Raw genomic sequence first — 18953 nt, 5'->3', positions numbered from 1 at the left:
GTCTGAGAGTCAGATCATCCATTCAACCAAAACTGTGAACTTCACGCACTCACACAGAGCAGCCATGGTGTGCTTACAAATCATCAATGTATATACACTGTAATTATCCTGAGTCTGTTGAACTGTGTCACGTGTAAGGCGTTTAATGGCACAAAGCAAATCATGACCTGCTGTTTCACCACTCACAAACATATCCGGGTTAGAAAGAAACCAATGTATAATTATTACCCAAAAGAATGTGACGTTCGAATGGGCATGGAGAATTCTGAGATTAAATACTTAACATAGCCTGATATAAAATAAAAATAAAAACAAGGCAGCATAATAGAAATCTCTTCTTTTATCCAACAATAAATAATTTTCAAAGGAGTGCTAAGATTCAACAGAACTGCTATAAACAGTGTCACATAACAGAATTTGCATAATCTTAATATCATGTCCTCAGACAGTATTTATGTTTATGTACAGCTCAACTCTAGTGCATGGGAAACAGTCAGACCTTGTCAGTCATTAACCTGCTAGACTCAAGTCCAACTGCCCCTCTGCCTCTCTCCGCTCACATTCATGTGTCTGCTGCAAACCCATGCAGCGGTGTTATCTGGGACGGACCTGGGCGTACTCTGTGGGGGGCTCGGGGGCGTGCCTTCTCCCCTGCTGCATGTGCGCGTCGTAGGTCGGCAGGCGGGACACCGGTGGGTTGTTGTTTTTTCGCACCTCTGAATATTCCGTGTTTTCCTGCGACCCGTTCTGCATTCCGAGCTGCACGACGGCACCGCCTTTCTTCACAAACCTCACGTCAGCGTAATTGACCTCCTAAAACAAACACAGAAATTACATTATGTTTTATCTTTAGAAGAGACACAGGAGGGATCTTTAACTTGGAAAGAAATAGTCCAATCTGCATAGGACCCGTTTTATCATTTCACTGAATAAACTTTCCTCATTTCTAATGTGTAACAGCAATTTTTCCCCTCACTCTATCCTTTAAGTAGTAGTTTAAGTATACACATACATTTTGCATGAACTGTGTCAACAAATATATTCACAAAATTAAACCCAAATGTTTCCATATATCTGATTTTAAGCCCCTTTTACTCATAAAATGCCGTATTTCACACAGAGGACCCCAGGAAGAATATCTAATGCTGTGGTAGTAACTCATGGGAATTTGTAATAAAGATAAAGTTTTCCATATGTAAACTCTCAGGTTTTTCCGACTATAACCTACAGCCTTGACTAGCTTGCATAGTAACCATCACCTAGCAACAGCTTTATCTCAACATCTGCTTCCTGGTTCAAAGTCTGAGAGTATCTGTAATAAACGCTCATGCACTGGAATAAAAAGAGTAATAAAACAGGCCATCAAGCCAACCATTGTATGTGAAGAGTTCAGAATGAGATTGATAAAATTAGAATGTACAATATAATCATGAAGGACTTAGGACCAGGTTCATGATATGACCATTTAGCCTAATCATGAATTCTAAGTCAAATGTCAAAGGCGACTAAAAGCAGCAGGATCAAAACAAGGCTTAAATGGAATTAATTGACTTAAAACTGAACTTTTTAATTTGTTCTAGGCTGTGTAAAAACTGCCCACTTCTCGATCAGATGAAAGATTTTCCATATATTGCGTCTTTTCATAATAGGATCTAACACTGGGATCGCGATAATTTGCCGATATGTCGTGTAGCTCTTACGAACTACAAACCAGGGTCAAGACCAATTTGAACTGCTTCAATGTGTTTATGTCAATTATATGAATGTTTTACCTGATTTTGTGCAAACGTGGAGTTGTCCTGGCCTTCACCACCTATAAACAGGCGAAGAATATTAACGATGATTGATTTTTAGCTGTATTTAATGTCCATATCATCCTCACCTGTGCGAGTGTTTGATTTTGGCTTCTGCTTCCTGGAAGGAATAATGATAACTGTTTTCATTACATTATGTCAGAGTCTGAACAGCTCCAACAGAACTACGCAGAAATAAAAATGATAATGATTGGTTTGGTTTTTGCTTACTTTTTCTTGAGTGCGTAGAAAACTCCACCAGCGACGAGTAATATGACGGCAATGCACCCCAATACTATTCCAACGATGCAGCCGGTTGAGCAGCCACTAAGTTGCTCTACATAAACTGTAACAAACACATTAGAAAAGCTTAAAAACATATTTATTTAACAAGCATGAAGTGGCAGTAACAGTTATGTATTTTCCCCCAATTCACCCAGCCCTAAATTACTTTATATAGGTTTTATAGAGGTTAATACCTGTCACATTCACTGTACGCGAAGCCTCTAAAGATTCACCCGTAATATCATTTTTAGCTCGACAGATGTACTCTCCACTGTCTGACAACTTGACTTTGTCTTTAGTGTATTCATGTGATTGACCCAGAGTCGTCCCATCCTTTGTCCAGGTGTATTTAGCCGTTGGCACAGACTCAGCCGAGCAGCTCAGTTTTAATGTTGATCCTTCTTGAACCTTCCCTGGGTCTGAGATCTGAACATTTTCTGGTCCAACTGAAAAACAACAATCACATACATTCAAAGCTATGTTTTTCAATAAATGACAGAACAATAAAGCAAAGTGCACTGAGACTCACAGTTTACATTCATTGTATAATCAACACTCTGGCTGCTGACGGGGTTACTGATTCTACAGGTGTATCTTCCAGTGTCTTTTCTGGCCAGGTTTCTAAAGGACAGCACTCGCTTTTTCTCATAAAACACAATGTTTTCTGAGGGTTTTATCTCGACTTCATTGATCATCCACTCTCTGGTGAAGTTGGAGCCAGATGCATCACAGGTTAAGTTCAATGAGTCCCCCTCGACTGGATCATTGGAGGATGACGTGACCAAAATATTTGTGATATTCACTGTTGAAGAAAAAGCAAAATCAGCATGTTTTCTTATTGGTCACTGATAATGGTGGCACCAAACAAATTATTATTGAAATATTACATTAAATAAAGTTTTGTCTTCAGTTAATTTGAAAATGTCATTGTTGTGCCTCTGGAAAAAAGTTTTATCAAATCTTTCAGTTAAAAACAACAAGGTTTTGCAAGAACTTAGCGTTAAATCTATGGTGTAATTCTAAAACAAAAGGGCGTGAAAGACAAATGCACACAACCACTGGTGTTCTTACTCAACACTGAGATTTCTGCAGGTTGAGAACTTGTGTATCTGAGAGTTTTGCTGTTAAAAGCCTGACAGCTGTAGTTTCCGCTCTGCTCCATCTCCAGGTTTATCTGAGCTCCAGTAGAAGAAAACATCTCTCCATTTATAAACCATCTGAACTGAGCTTCAGGTCTGGAGTCAGCTGAGCAGGAGAAAGAGACGACAGAGCCTTGTCCATAGTATTCAGCTGATGGAGACGTCGTCAAACTGACTCCTTCAGGGCCGTCTGAAGAAATAATAATACATTAGTTTGCATAATATTAAAGTGGGTAAATTGACTATTTGTAAATACATAGCTGTAAAAAAGAAAACACTCACAGTTTACAAAGAGTTCTTCATCACTGGTGCTGCTGCTGACAGGATTAGACACGTGACATGTGTATCGTCCCTGGTCATAGCGCAGCACAGTGACTATAGTGAGAGCAGCTCCTCCATCAGTGATTCGGACTCTGTCACTGGCTGTAACTTCAGCACTGCCATTGGACCAGAGGAAAGACAGAGAGGAGCCAGAGGCAGAGCAGGAGAGACTGACAGTTTCGTTGAACTCCACCAAGTCTGTGTTGTTTGTTGTTATTGTCACATTAGTCACTGGCTCTGTGGGAGTGAAGATAAAGTGTATTCCTCTGTACTCAAATAAAGTTTCTGTTCCCTGGGGAGACTACAAACCACTACAATCAAAACATATTCATGAAAAAATGCTATGACACTGTGGCATCTTTGTCCTCTCTAGCAACAGCTTATGTATGCTACATGAGAATACTTAATGACAGTATTTCATTTGCAAAAAAAAATTAATTACTGTTATTAGACTACTTAAAGTGTAAAATATAGTAAACAACTCAAGCAAAAATTTTAATTCTACCCTTGAAGACAAACCTAAAAGAATTACTGCTCTCTTAAATTGGTCTGTAATGATGCACATGTAAGGATGAATTACCGTATACGTTCAATGTAGCTGTTCCTGTATTTGCTGCAGCTGTTGCTGTCAGTCTAATGCTAACACTGTACTCTCCAGTGTCACTCAGAGTCAGGTTCCTGAGCTCCAGAGATCCAGTAAAGGAATCCAGAGTGATCCGGCCTTCATAGTCAGGATTAATCTGTATGACACCAGCAAAAAATCTGACGATGTTCACCACGCTAAAATCCCATGCTATATCATTAAGTTGTGTTCCTGTTGAAGTCTGTGATGTGGTGAAAGTGACTGATCCTCCTTCAGTTGCATTCACAGAGTCCTCAGGCAACACACCAGCTCCTGAGGTTAAACCTGCAACAAAGTACAAAGAACATAGAGGTGTGTTAAAATTGTGACCAGGCTGCAAAATCAACACAGTATTTTCTTTGTTTCAGTAACAGATTTACACTTGCTGGTGCACAATCTGTTTTACCTGTAAAGGCGACTCCAATCACACAGAACAACGTGAGTAGTCCCATTTGTATGTCAGACGGCTTCACTCTGCTGCTTTCAGTGCTCAGTGTGACAGTAAAAGAGAGTGAAGGTGCTCTTACAGATGAAATGACTCATGAGAATGAACGAAGTCCGGATCCGTGCAGCAGAGGAGCGCCCCCTAGTAGTAGCAAGTTGTTATTGCAATTTTAGTGTACATTTAACCACATCAGAAAGCAAGAAGGCTCCCTCTTTCTCTCGTAATGTTGCAATCTTTCAGACGTACTTACATGAGAGGGAAATCAAAATAATAAACCTTAAAGAGCATAAAATACAAAAGGCTATAAATATTTCAACAAACCTGCCTTGTTGTAACATTTAACAAAGAATGAATGCCTCTTACAACTGGACGGCACACAATACAATACAATACAACATATACACATACACATACAATAATAGGTAATAATTAATGAAGTACACTGTGATGGACAGATATACGGCCAGTGCTGGTAACTGTTGTAAAAGTGAACATTGTTCTTCCTCCTCCAAAGTCCTTTCAATTTGCATTTATGTCTCGCTGACGGTAAATAACAGAAAAATCCTCTCAGTCTGTATTTATCATGGACCTGCTACATGTGTTTATCCTTGGAGCTGCATTCGGTAAGAGCAATGATTCTGTCGATTTGTTTCAAAAATAAGAAACCCTTGTAATGAAGTATAGTTCTACTTTGTCTACTTTGTTCAACTTTATCAGAGAGCTTGTCTGGCTATGGGATTGATGGGACTGTTCACTGCTTAGCTGACATTTTATCTCATTGGCTTATTTTTTTTTCTAACCCAGTATTGGAAGGCATTTGTACTGTACTAAGCTAAGTTAAACATTTGAGTACAGTGTTATGTTGTCTGTCCTTAAGGTTTAACATCAGGAGCTGGTGTGTTGCCACATGATCCTGTTGATGCAGCTGTGGGAGATACTGTAATGTTCACCACATCACTCAATACAACACAAACATCGCTTAACTTTACTTCAATACTATGGAAGTTTGGCACTGAAGACGTTGTCACTTCTGCTGATACTAACACCACTGCTCCAGAGTATGAAGGCAGGATCACTCTGTTCATCTCTTCTGGATCCCTGCAGCTCAGCAATGTGACAATGAGTGACACTGGAGAGTATAATGTTACTATTACAATGGCTGATGGAGAGCATGTAAACGGACTTACAACATTGAACGTATGGGGTGAGTGAAACAAACTTAATATAACTAATAAGCCTCTTCCTGTCAAAAGAAACAAACTATATAATCTAAGAGCTAGAATAGTTAGATATGTGATTTTATTAAGTTGAAAGGACACACTGATCATATTTTTTAATCATGTATTCTCCAACAGAGATTATTTCAGATCTCCTGGTCTCTTCGTCTACACAGTTGCCAGAAGAAGGAACCTCACTGAACGTAACCTGTGCCGCCTCTGGCTCCATCTTCACCAGAGAGTGGATGAAGAACGGTTCACCTCTAAATTCCTCTGAAAACATAATGTTTTATCATCAAAATCAAGTCCTGTCTTTTAGATCCCTGAGCAGAAAAGACAGTGCGAGGTACAGCTGCAACATCAGTAACCCCGTCAGCAGCCAGGAGGACACGTTCTACATGGTGGTGACGTGTATGTACGGCATTAACTCACTGCTTACAAAGTTATTCTGGCCGTTTCACTCCTTTGTTTATGTTTTTTTACAGATGGACCAGAAAATATTGAAATGTCAGGTCCAAAAGAGGTTCAAGTACAAACCGCGTTCAGACTCAGCTGCTCCGCTGAATCTGTACCAGCTGCGAGTTACATCTGGACTAAGAATGGAACAACTGTTGCTGATTCATCTGAATTCACTGAAAACAAGAGTGAATCTTCAGACAGTGGTGAATACATCTGCAGAGCCACAAATGACATCACAATGAAAACATCTGAAGCATCACACATGGTGCTGATAACAGGTAAATATACTACAAACACTGGACTGAACGCTGGAACATTAAAAGCATTGTTTCCCACAAGTTCATTATTGTTGTTTTTGATGAATGAAAGATACTCTCGATTATGTGCAAGACTTGATGATTGTTTGATTCTGTGTCTTTAGAAGCTCCTAAGGGTCTCTCGCCTGGAGCCATAGCAGGAATAATTATTGCATGTTTGGTGGTTGTTGTGGGAGCTGCTGTCGGAGGTGTCTTTATTTATAGACATCAGTAAGTCATCTCCATCTTTCACTACAGTATTTAATGTCAAGATAAAATAAAAATTAACAATTCAATGGTGTAATCTTTCCCTTTAGTGCTGGTAAAGGGCCACATAAAAACAGTAAGTATTTCAATTCAGTATTGGTAAAAATACCTGTTTAATGTTACTCATTTTGACACAGGAGGAGATACTGCAAAAAGGAGCGACCCTCCAAATACCACTAGAGGGAGCAACTTTTACACTGAAGACGACCATATCTACGAAAATGCACCGAGAATATATGACCGGGATCTGTAGTTATCTCCACTTTAGTATTATATGTATTATGTGAAATTGAATCCAATTCATTGTTACTGACATTTCCTTTATCATCAGCCTTGAATTTCTGTATTTCCAGTTACACCTGATCATGTGCACTTCTATAATACCTCGTCTTTTGGACATTTAGACACTACTTTTCTGTCAAGTCTAAAAAATATATAGTAAGTTTTTCCTGATGTGAACGAGTCAAATAGGAAAAACTGTTTGTCCATGTAAAATTAATGCAGAGTTACAAAGAGAGAGAGAAACATTAACAATAACTGAGCTCATCTCTTAATTCTTATTTGTCAATGAGTAGATGAATGATATTGTGAGTAGAATTAAAAACATCACTACATAAATCAACAATAAAGTTTCAATGTTTAGCCTGATCTCCCCTGATAGTTGTTGTTTGTGCACAAAACTGAACAGGCATATCCAAGTGGATCTTCTCAAATCCATTTTTAAATACACATATCTGCAGTGTTGACAGTCACTTCTCATTAACGATTGGAGTGAGGAATTGGGTCTAGTATAAAACAAAGTACAAGAAATAATAGATTTTAATGACCAGCTTGACATTTGGAGCAGTGAATAATAATTAATCCAAGAAGTTTATGACAGACAAACAGCTCTATAACAGCAGAGTATATGAACTTTACACTGACTCTGTTCCTGCTGAAGCGAGAAACTACGGAAGATGAGGCGAACAGTGATTATTCTTTGTGCTGTAATTGGTAAGAACAGAATCATCTGAATATGAATGTGGTAAGATGGGCTTTGAAGGTCTGTGTTTGGGTGCGCTCTTACCTGTCGCCCCGTCGCGCTGGCTTGGTGGACTATATAAGCGCTCCCATTCTCGTTCGCTCCGTCTTTGCCCCACACGCTCTTCCGGGTTCTCTGTGTTGGCCGCCTTGTCCTCCAGCTCCAGGTAGTTCCCAATCTATGTCCAAATTCTTAACATAACGCTTTAACGCAAAATCCGTTCCTTAAGCAGCCGCTTTGTGTCACTTTTTAGTGCCGCTGTTGGCCGTAAGCTACGCATCGCTGCGCTATATTACTTGGCACCATTACTGTGCGCGCAGCGTGACGCCTTCGTGCAGCCACGCTGGAGGCCCAGCCGACGGCTTGGATCTGCTCTCCACGTCAACCAGCCGTGGTCCGTGCGCATCCACGCATCCTCAGCGGTGTCCTCAGTGGTCTGCAGTGGCACTGGCACGTTGTTAACAGGCTATAATTTATAATTATAATCTTAGAATAGTATAGATTTTCCAACAACGCCACCCCAGACTTTCTGGGGAAAGAGTACTACAGCTTAGAGGCTCGCAAGAAAGTATACTGAAGCAAAGGCACTGGTTCCATTTAGTTTACAGACTTTATTTTGCATTAGTAGAAAACATTCCATTCAATTTCAGTTGTGTTCAATGTATTTACAATTGCTTAATAAAATACCCTTTGTTTAAAAGGAGCTCACGTTTTCAAAATAAAGGTTCAGATATTTAAAACCTCTTGCCTACCTGGCAAACAGAACCCAGGGCGTAAGCAGTGGACGCACTTTAGCGGTCTGGAGTGCGGTGCCAATCTCCAGGCACACCAGAGACCGCAGCAGGACGTGTCCGTTTTAAGACACTAGTGCGTAATGCGCAAAAGAGCGCAACACAGGAGAAAAAAAAAAAAAACGTGCCAGTGCTACTGCAGACCACTGAGGACACCTACAAAAAATGAATTTGGATTACTAAACTAAACTAAACCCAAGTGAAAACAGGAGCTACAAAAACATCTAAGTGTGACAGTGTGGAGGGCATCTGCCCTCCCCATACCTGTTTCTTGGGGCGCTCCTCCTCGCGCTCCTCCTGGTGCTCCTCCTCGCGCACCTGGCTTGGCAATGATTGGGGGGTGGAGACCCGAAGGGATTTAGGCTTGGGTTGGCGGATCAGATCCCTCTTGCCTCTTCCCCGCGCTGGTTTGTGGGTCCACGGAGTTGCGCCTTGGGAAGCGTTTGTGGTGGCTTCACACGCCGTGGTCACCGCAGTACTCACTGCTTTTACCCTACGTTGGTGAGTTTTGTATGCCGCCTGTTATGCACAATTCATGCACACTTGGCGCTCAACTGTGCTCTTTCCAGTGCTCTGGCGCATGTTGACGCCTGGTCGGCTGTCATATTCGGCTGCTGCTTTTGGAATCACCGCTTACTCCTCTCCGGTGAGTTTGGCACATAGTTGCTTCTCATGCCACGGTACTGTGCATGGCAGACACTTACGAGTGTTCTTCTCCTTCCCCAGTGTCACTGCGGCCCGTAGAGGCTGCGACAAGGCTCGTTGTGCCATCAGCGGGGACGTTGGGTAAGCGGCACGTCTTGCCTTTTTGACCCGTCTGGCCGTGCCCTGCCCGTCCTAATTCCTCGTCTATTTAGTGTGGTGCGTATCGCGCACGTTGTTTGCGGAGGCTGGGAGTGCACCTCCGCCGGGGTCTAGAGACCGGTGCTTTTCCTGTCGGTAAGTTGCTGGTTTCTGCCTGACTCCTCTTTTTCAAATTCTAATCCACGGTCTCCTAACATGGTGCGTTTCCACCATAGCGGGACCACCTCCCGCGTCAGCTGGGGATACAGCCTTGGCCCACACCATCCACGCGCTGCTCCAGTAGCGAAACTCCTCCCACCCTGTTGTTCTGGATGACACAAACTGGTAAAACCTTTTTGAGTTCCATTTATTTCGACCAACGAGTTTCCGCAGTTGTTCCCACAACTGTTCCCATCTGTTCAACGGGAACAGTTCCATGTACATATTGTATATTTTTAACTGTATATAACGGGTGTTTGATTTATTTTGCAATTTGTTTGTTGCATGGTTTGTATTTTTGTTTGGGTTGTCTTTATTTTGTTCCACTGTGCGATTTTAAAGAACATTGGCCTTTTAACTGTCAAATAAAAATATACATTTTTATATTAAAGGTTTTGTCTCTGCCCTACTTTAAAAAGGTAAAACGAACCTGTGTCTGCCTTGTGCAGGGTCCTAGGCCTATCCTAGGTGGCGTTTTGACTAACTATTGACCTGCATTCCTCACCATGCCACATAAGGAAAAACATACCGCTGAGGATGCGTGGATGCGCACGGACCACGGCTGGTTGACTTGGAGAGCAGAGTGCCAAGCCGTTGGCTAGGCCTGCAGCGTGGCTATAACCAAAGCGCTGGTTAGTAGTGACTCTTAAGACTGTTGGAAGTCCGCATGGACAAGTGAATGGGCTGAAGTGATAGTTACCTGCACGAAGGAGTCACGCTGCGCGCACAGTAATGGTGCCAAGCAATATAGCGCAGCGATGCGGAGCTCACGGCCAACAGCGGCACTAAAAAGTGACACAAAGCGGCTGCTTAAGGAACGGATTTTGCGTTAAAGCGTTATGTTAAGAATTTGGACATAGATTGGGAACTACCTGAAGCTGGAGGACAAGGCGGCCAACACAGAGAACCCGGAAGAGCGTGTGGGGCAAAGACGGAGCGAACGAGAATGGGAGCGCTTATATAGTCCACCAAGCCAGCGCGACGGGGCGACAGGTAAGAGCGCACCCAAACACAGACCTCCAAAGCCCATCTTACCACATAAAGTTTAATCTTTTTATTCTTTGTTTAGTATGAGGTCATTCATAGCTGTTATTCTTGAACAGGTTTAACCTCAGGAGCTGGTGTGTTGCCTGAGGACTCTGTGAATGCAACTGAAGGAGGATCAGTCACTTTCACCACATCACAGACTTCAACAGGAACAGCACTTAATGATATAGCATGGGATTTTGGCATGGTGAACATCGTCAGATTTTTTGCTGGTGTCATACAGATTAATCCTGACTATGAAGGCCGGATCACTGTGGATTTCTTTACTGGATCTCTGGAGCTCAGGAACCTGACTCCGAGTGACGCTGGAGAGTACAGTGTTAGCATTAGACTGACAGCAACAGCTGCAGCAAATACAGGACAAGCTACATTGATCATTTACGGTAATTAACATTTTGCATTACTTGACCCCACAGCCGCAATTTGCTTATTAAAAAAAAAAAAAGTCACATTTAATTGTATTCTATTTGTATTATTTGATCTACCAATTTACTGTTTGATTAGATGTACTAACGTAACAAAAAGAAGAATCAAATATATTTTTAGAGAGGACAAAGACGCCCCAATGTGATTCAATTCTGCTTTGCTCTGTAGTGGTTGAGGGTCTAACTATTTAACTTTGTTCAAATAGAGGAACAAAATTTATCTTCACTTCCACAGATCGAGTGTCTAATGTGACAATAACAACAAACACAGACTTGGTGGAGTTCAACGATACTGTCAGACTCTCCTGCTCTGCCTCTGGCTCCTCTCCTCTGTCTTTCCTCTGGTTCAATGACAGTGTTGAAGTTACAGCCAGTGACAGAGTCCGAATCACTGATGGAGGAGCTGCTCTCACTATAGTCACTGTGCTGCGCTATGACCAGGGACGATACACATGTAACGCGTCTAATCCGGTCAGTAGCAGCAGCAGCAGCAGTGAAGGACTCTTTGTAAACTGTGAGTTTTTTCTGCAGCAACATATTCACAAAAGGTTCTCCCCTCTAATATGAAAATGTCTTATTTTTCCAGACGGCCCTGAAGGAGTCAGTTTGACGATCTCTCCATCAGCTCAATACTATGGACAAGGCTCTGTCGTCTCTTTCTCCTGCTCTGCTGACTCCAGACCTGAAGCTCAGTTCAGATGGTTCATAAATGGAGAGATGTTTTCTTCTACTGGAGCTCAGATAAACCTGGAGATGGAGCAGAGCGGAAACTACAGCTGTCAGGCTTTTAACAGCAAAACTCTCAGATACACAAGTTCTCAACCTGAAGAAATCTCAGTGTTGAGTAAGAACACCATCAGCTTTGTGCATTTTTCATCACACTCTTTTGTTATAAAAATTACACCATTGTAATATAGCTCTGTTGTATTTCACTATTTTGACATTTGTAAACAACCAACATCAATGACTAGTAAGAAAACTTGTTTGATATATGGTGTTTGTTCTTCCACAGAGAAAATCTCAAATGGTTCTGTCCTGTTATCCAATCCACCAGTCGAAGGCGGCTCCGTGAATTTAACCTGTGATGCTTCTGGCTCCATCTTCACCAGAGAGTGGATGATCAATGGAGTCGAGCTAAAACCCTCTGAAAACATTGTGTTTTATGAGGAAAAGCGAGTGCTGTCCTTTAGAAACCTGACCAGAAAAGACACTGGAAGATACACCTGTAGAATCAGTAACCCCGTCAGCAGCCAGAGTGTTGATTATACAATGAATGTAATGTGTGAGTCTCAGTGCACTTTTTTTGGTCCTATATTTATTATTGATGAGAAACATATGTATATCATGGCCTTATCACAGGAGTCTCACAGGAGTGACTGCAATTATTTCAAAACACTTGATGTGAGTTTAGTATGTCAAGTTTGTGGACACAATCACCAATGAAAGTCAATCACCGACATAGTCACATGACCTCTGTCATGTTGTGAATGCAAAACAACTGTGTTAAAATCTGCAGTAACAATATGTCTGTCATGATGCTTCATTCTGTTCAGATGAACCAAAGGAGGATCTGTCGACTGGAGCCGTCATTGGAATAACTGTGGCTTCATTAGCGGCTGTTGCCGGAGCGTCTGCAGGAGCGTTTTACATGTTTAAACACAAGTACGTTTTTAATAATGCAGTGTCTTATTTTACTCTTCGTGTTCTCTGACATGACGATCTTATGCTTTTTATTTTATAAGAAAAGACAGAAAGCAAAAGACAGAAAAGAACAGAAGTGAGTATTCAGATGTAATTCATGTTGATGACAAAGACACTGATTTTTGTGTTTTCTGCCTCACACACAGATCAGGAGCTGGAGAATGTCTACGAGAATACTTCAAATACAGGCAACTTTTACACAAATGAAGAAGACACACATGTGTACGAGAATACTGATCACGTATATGACAGAAACATGTGATTATGTATAAAACCTCAGAAGTTCAGCACAAAACTTATTAAGCTTTGGCCAATGAGGACGTTATCTGGAAAATTGTCTTAATTCATCACCATTTCTATTTGCTAATGTATTTTACAAATGTCTGTTTGAATAAACCGTATTTAAACTGTAAATAAAACTGTAAATACACATTAAACTTTCCATAATTTTCCCATTGTTTTTGTCAGATGCTGGAAATGTCATGGTTTGAGGTGGAGTGAGGAAAAAAAACACAGGACTGCAACAAAACTGGTGAAGTTTAATGAATGACAAAAAACAAAATAATAAAATCCAGAGAAGACAAACAAACCGGGGCTGACGTGGACAATGACACGACAAAGGACAAATGAAACACAGGGGTATAAATACATAAGGAAACGGGGCACAGGTGTAACACTTTAGGGCGGGGCAGGCAATTAACACAAAGGAAGTAAAGCACGAACACAAGGACAGAACACACGTCAAAATAAAACACAGGACTAGACCAAAGACAAGAAAACACACAAAAACAGGGGAACAAAAGACGAATCATGACAGGAAAGGAGAGAGTGTGCGTTGTAGGGTCCAAAACACCAAAGACCAAACAAGCAACACCACAACAATAAAGTGCATTTTACCCTCATCACACAACTGGAAATGTTAGTGCTGCAGTTTAGTCAACAAATAATCATAATAAAGTTATTGCAATTATAAATATTAGATAAAAAATCCATACATGCTCGAAAATGTCTTGTTTAAACTGTAGGTTTTTCCTCTTTCTTGGCGCACATAACTGAATATGCAGTCATTATCCAACAGGGGGCTCTTACCTGTTTGTTTAGGTAAATCCAGGTTTATGTTCAGGCAGAGTAAAAAGATAGTTTATTAATGAAAATCTTAATTAAGCTGCTTGAAAATAAGATTTGTGTCCAATGATTAATACAAAGCAAAAAAATCCATAGGTGTAAATGACCGGCTTGACATTTGGAGCAGTGAATAATAACAGCGCAACTTTACATTGACTCTGTTCCTGCTGAAGCGAGAAGTACGGAAGATGAGGCGAACAGTGATTATTCTATTTGCAGTCATTGGTGAGAACTGAATCAGTGTGAAGTTTAATGAATGTATTATTTTGTTGAGTCAGAACACCGGCGGTTTTGTGGATTTTTCATCACGCTCTTTTGTTTTAAAATGACGCCATAGTAATGTAGCAATATTGTATTTCACTATTTTGATTTTTGATGAATGAAAGATACTCTCAAATATGTGCAATACTTGATGATGATTGTTTGATTCTGTGTTTTTAGAAGCTCCTAAGGGTCTCTCGCCTGGAGCCATAGCAGGAATAACTATTGCATGTTTGGTGGTTGTTGTGGGAGGTGCTGTCGGAGGTGTCTTTATTTATAGACATCAGTAAGTCATCTCCATCTTTCACCACAGTATTTAATATCACACAAAACAATAAAAACAGTTATACATACTATTAAATAATATTAACATTGGTGTAATCTTTCCCTTTAGTGCTGGTAAAGGGACACATAAAACAGTAAGTATTTTTATTCAGTATTGGTAAAAAGATCTGTTTGCAATGTTACTCATTTTGACACGGGAGTTGGCAGAGATACTGCAAAACGGAGCGACCCTCCAAATACCACCAGAGGGAGCAACTTTTACACTGAAGACGACCATATCTACGAAAATGCACCAGGATCTGTAGTTATCTAAGACTTCACTTTAGTATTGTATATATTTATTATGTGAAATTGAACCCAATTCAATGTTGCTGACATTTCTTTATCAACAGCCTTGAATTTCTGTATTTCCAGTCACACCTGATCATGTGCACTTCTATAATGCCTCGTCTTTTTGACATTTAGACACTACTTTTCTGTCAAGTCTAAAAAATATAAAGTAAGTATTCAGTGAAGACAAACTGTTTGTCCATCTATAACTAATGCAGAGTTACAAATAGATTTAACATTTAACATTTAGACATTAACAAGCAATAACTGAGCTCATCTCTTAATTCTTATTTGTTAATGAGTAGATGAATGATGTTGTGTGTAGAATTATAAACATCACGACATAAATCAACAATAAAGCTTCAATGTTTAGCCTGACCTCCCCTGATAGTCTTTCTTTGTGCACAAAACTGAACAGACATATCCAACAAGTGGATCTTCTCAAATCAATTTTTTAAATACATATATCTGCAATGTTGACAGTCACTTCTCATTAACAATCGGAGTGAGGATTTGGATCTAGAATAAGAAATAATAAAAGATTTAAATGACCGGCTTGACATTTGGAGCAGTGAATAATAATTAATCCAGTAAGTTTATGACAGACAAATAGCTCTATAACAGTACTTCCTTGTATGAACTTTACACTGACTCTGTTCCTGCTGAAGCGAGAAACTACGGAAGATGAGGCGAACAGTGATTATTCTTTGGGCTGTAATTGGTAAGAACAGAATCATCTGAATATAACGTTTAATCATTTTATTCTTCTTCAACCCCATGAACTGCTACCTTAACGTGGTGGGGTTGTTTGAGTGCCCGAATGATCCGAGGAGCTATGTTGTCTGGGGCTTTATGCCCCTGGTAGGGTCTCCCATGGCAAACAGGTCCGAGGTGACGGGTCAGACGAAGAGCAGTTCAAAAGACCTCTATGGACGTACAATATTCAAGGACCGTGACGTCGCCCGGCATGGCGCAGCCGGGGCCCCACCCTGGAGCCAGACCTGGGGTTGGGGCCCGAACGCGAGCGTCTGGTGGCCGGGTCTCTGCCCACGGGGCCCGGCCGGGCCCAGCCCGAAGGGACGACGTGGGCCCGCCCTCCTGTGGACCCACCACCCGCAGAGGGATCCGTAGGGGTCGGGTGCGGAGAGGACTGGGTGGCAGTCAGAGGCGGGTGCCTCGACGACCTGGTCCGCATGCACAGCTTCTGGCGTTCGGGACATGGAACGTCACCTCACTGGGGGGGAAGGAGCCTGAGCTTGTGCGGGAGGTTGAGAGATACCGACTAGATATAGTCGGGCTCACCTCCACGCACAGCTTGGGTTCCGGATCCCAACTCCTGGAGAGAGGCTGGACTCTCCATTTTTCTGGAGTTGCCCGCGGGGAGAGGCGGCGGGCTGGGGTGGGTTTGCTCATATCCCCCCAGCTCAGCCGCCACGTGTTGGAGTTCACCCCGGTGGACGAGAGGGTCGCGTCCCTACGCCTTCGGGTCGGGGACAGGTCTCTCACCGTTGTTTCGGCCTACGGGCCCAACATCGGTGCAGAGTACCCGGCCTTCTTGGAGTCCCTGGGAGGGGTACTAGATGGTGCTCCGACTGGGGACTCCATTGTTCTGCTGGGGGACTTCAACGCCCACGTGGGTAACGACAGTGAGACCTGGGAGGGGGTGATTGGGAAGAACGGCCTCCCCGATCTGAACCCGAGTGGTGTTCTGTTATTGGACTTCTGTGCTAGTCACAGTTTGTCCATAACGAACACCATGTTCGAGCACAAGGGTGTCCATAAGTGCACGTGGCACCAGGACACCCTAGGCAGGAGGTCGATGATCGACTTTGTAGTCGTGTCATCTGATCTCCGGCCGCGTGTCTCGGACACTCGGGTGAAGAGAGGGGCTGAGCTGTCAACCGATCACCACCTGGTGGTGAGCTGGATCCGCTGGCAGGGGAGGAAGCCGGTCAGAACTGGCAGGCCCAAGCGTGTTGTGAGGGTCTGCTGGGAACGTCTGGCGGATCCCTCTGTCAGTGGGGTCTTCAACTCCCACCTCCGGAAGAGCTTCACCCAGATTCCGGGGGAGGCTGGGGACATGGAGTCCGAGTGGACTCTGTTCTCCTCCTCCATTGTCGATGCGGCTGCTCGTAGTTGTGGCCGTAAGGTCTCTGGTGCCTGTCGCGGCGGCAATCCCCGAACCCGGTGGTGGCGCCCGGAAGTAAGGGATGCCGTCAAGCTGAAGAAGGAGTCCTACCTGGCCTTGTTGGCTTGTGGGACTCCTGAGGCAGCTGAGAGGTACCGGCAGGCCAAGCGTGCTGCAGCTCGTGCGGTCGCGGAGGCTAAAACTCGGGTCTGGGAGGAGTTCGGGGAGGCCATGGAGGAAGACTATCGGTCGGCCTCGAAGAGATTCTGGCAAACCATCCGGCGCCTCAGGAGGGGGAAGCAGTGCTTCACCAACACTGTGTACAGTGCGGGTGGGGGGCTGCTGACCTCGACTGGGGATGTCGTCAGGCGGTGGAAGGAGTACTTCGAGGACCTCCTCAATCCCGTCGTCACGTCTTCCAATGAGGAAGCAGAGGCTGAGGACTCGGAGGTGGGCTCGCCCATCACCGGGGCTGAAGTCACCAAGGTGGTGAGAAAGCTCCTTGGTGGCAAGGCTCCGGGGGTGGATGAGATTCGCCCTGAGTACCTTAAGTCTCTGGATGTTGTAGGACTGTCTTGGCTGACACGTCTCTGCAACATCGCGTGGCGGTCGGGGACAGTGCCCCTGGATTGGCAGACCGGGGTGGTGGTCCCTCTCTTTAAAAAGGGGGATCGGAGGGTGTGTTCCAATTACAGAGGAATCACCCTCCTTAGCCTCCCCGGTAAGGTCTATTCCGGGGTGCTGGAGAGGAGGATCCGGCCGATAGTTGAACCTCGGATCCAGGAGGAACAATGCGGTTTTCGTCCTGGTCGTGGCACACTGGACCAACTCTATACCCTTCATCGGGTACTCGAGGGTTCGTGGGAGTTCGCCCAACCAGTCCACATGTGTTTTGTGGATCTGGAGAAAGCGTTCGACCGCGTCCCTCGTGGTGCCCTGTGGGGGGTGCTCCGGGAGTATGGGGTCCGGGGCCCTCTGCTAAGGGCTGTCCGTTCCCTGTATGACCGCAGCAGGAGCTTAGTTCGCATTGCCGGCAGTAAGTCAGACCTGTTCCCGGTGCGTGTTGGTCTCCGCCAGGGCTGCCCTTTGTCACCGGTTCTGTTCATTACTTTTATGGACAGAATTTCTAGGCGCAGCCAGGGGCCGGAGGGTGTCCGGTTTGGGAGCCTCAGAGTCTCATCTCTGCTGTTTGCGGACGATGTTGTTCTGTTGGCTTCAACAAACCAGGACCTTCAGCGTGCTCTGGGGCGGTTTGCAGCCGAGTGTGTAGCGGCCGGGATGAGGATCAGCACCTCCAAATCCGAGGCCATGGTTCTCCACCGGAAAAAGGTGGCTTCCCCTCTTCGGGTCGGTGGGGAGTCCTTGCCTCAAGTGGAGGAGTTCAAGTATCTCGGGGTCTTGTTCACGAGTGAGGGACGGATGGAGCGTGAGATCGATAGACGGATCGGTGCGGCGTCAGCAGTGATGCGGTCGCTGTATCGGTCTGTCGTGGTGAAGAGGGAGCTGAGTCGGAGGGCAAAGCTCTCGATTTACCGATCGATCTACGTTCCCACCCTCACCTATGGTCATGAGATTTGGGTAATGACCGAAAGGACAAGATCGCGAATACAAGCGGCCGAAATGAGTTTCCTTCGCAGGGTGGCTGGGCGCACCCTCCGAGATCGGGTGAGGAGCTCAGTTACCCGGGAGGAGCTCGGAGTAGAGTCGCTGCTCCTTCACGTCGAAAGGAGCCAGCTGAGGTGGCTCGGGCATCTGTTCCGGATGCCTCCTGGTCGCCTCCCGCGGGAGGTGTTCCAGGCATGTCCTAGTGGGACAAGGCCTCGTGGAAGGCCCAGGACACGGTGGTGGGACTATGTCTCCGAGCTGGCCTGGTGTCGCCTCGGGGTCCCCCCAGAACAGCTGGAGGAGGTGTGTGTGGATCGGGAAGTTTGGGCATCTCTGCTGAGACTGCTGCCCCCGCGACCCGGCCCCGGATAAAGCGGAAGAAAATGGA

At 44.1% G+C, this 18953-nt stretch overlaps 3 protein-coding genes across 3 annotated transcripts; 1 reads left to right on the top strand and 2 right to left on the bottom strand.

Annotated features, from left to right (window-relative positions):
* Positions 1-378: 378 nt before the first annotated feature.
* LOC306966056 (uncharacterized protein) lies at positions 379-2173 on the bottom strand (the record flags this gene model as incomplete). Its single annotated transcript, XM_079560690.1, has 4 exons — positions 379-813; positions 1773-1813; positions 1883-1914; positions 2025-2173. 4 exons carry the CDS (start codon positions 2171-2173, stop codon positions 595-597), a joined length of 441 nt encoding a protein of 146 aa, XP_079416816.1. The 3' UTR covers positions 379-594.
* A 582-nt stretch (positions 2174-2755) lies between these two features.
* LOC306966054 (cell adhesion molecule CEACAM1-like) lies at positions 2756-4275 on the bottom strand (the record flags this gene model as incomplete). Its single annotated transcript, XM_079560688.1, has 4 exons — positions 2756-2880; positions 3150-3407; positions 3500-3775; positions 4119-4275. Coding segments are annotated over 4 exons (816 nt in total), but the record flags the coding sequence as incomplete, so codon positions are not given.
* Positions 4276-5804: 1529 nt separating this feature from the next.
* Positions 5805-12042, top strand: LOC306966053 (cell adhesion molecule CEACAM2-like; the record flags this gene model as incomplete). Its single annotated transcript, XM_079560687.1, has 6 exons — positions 5805-5809; positions 6142-6233; positions 6308-6390; positions 10519-10651; positions 11366-11644; positions 11717-12042. 6 exons carry the CDS (start codon positions 5805-5807, stop codon positions 12040-12042), a joined length of 918 nt encoding a protein of 305 aa, XP_079416813.1.
* Positions 12043-18953: the final 6911 nt, after the last annotated feature.

This window comes from Gobius niger (genome assembly GCF_951799975.1).
Source record: "Gobius niger genome assembly, chromosome: 8".
Classification (NCBI taxonomy): Eukaryota; Metazoa; Chordata; class Actinopteri; order Gobiiformes; family Gobiidae; genus Gobius; species Gobius niger.
This window is presented reverse-complemented; position numbering and strand designations above follow the sequence as displayed.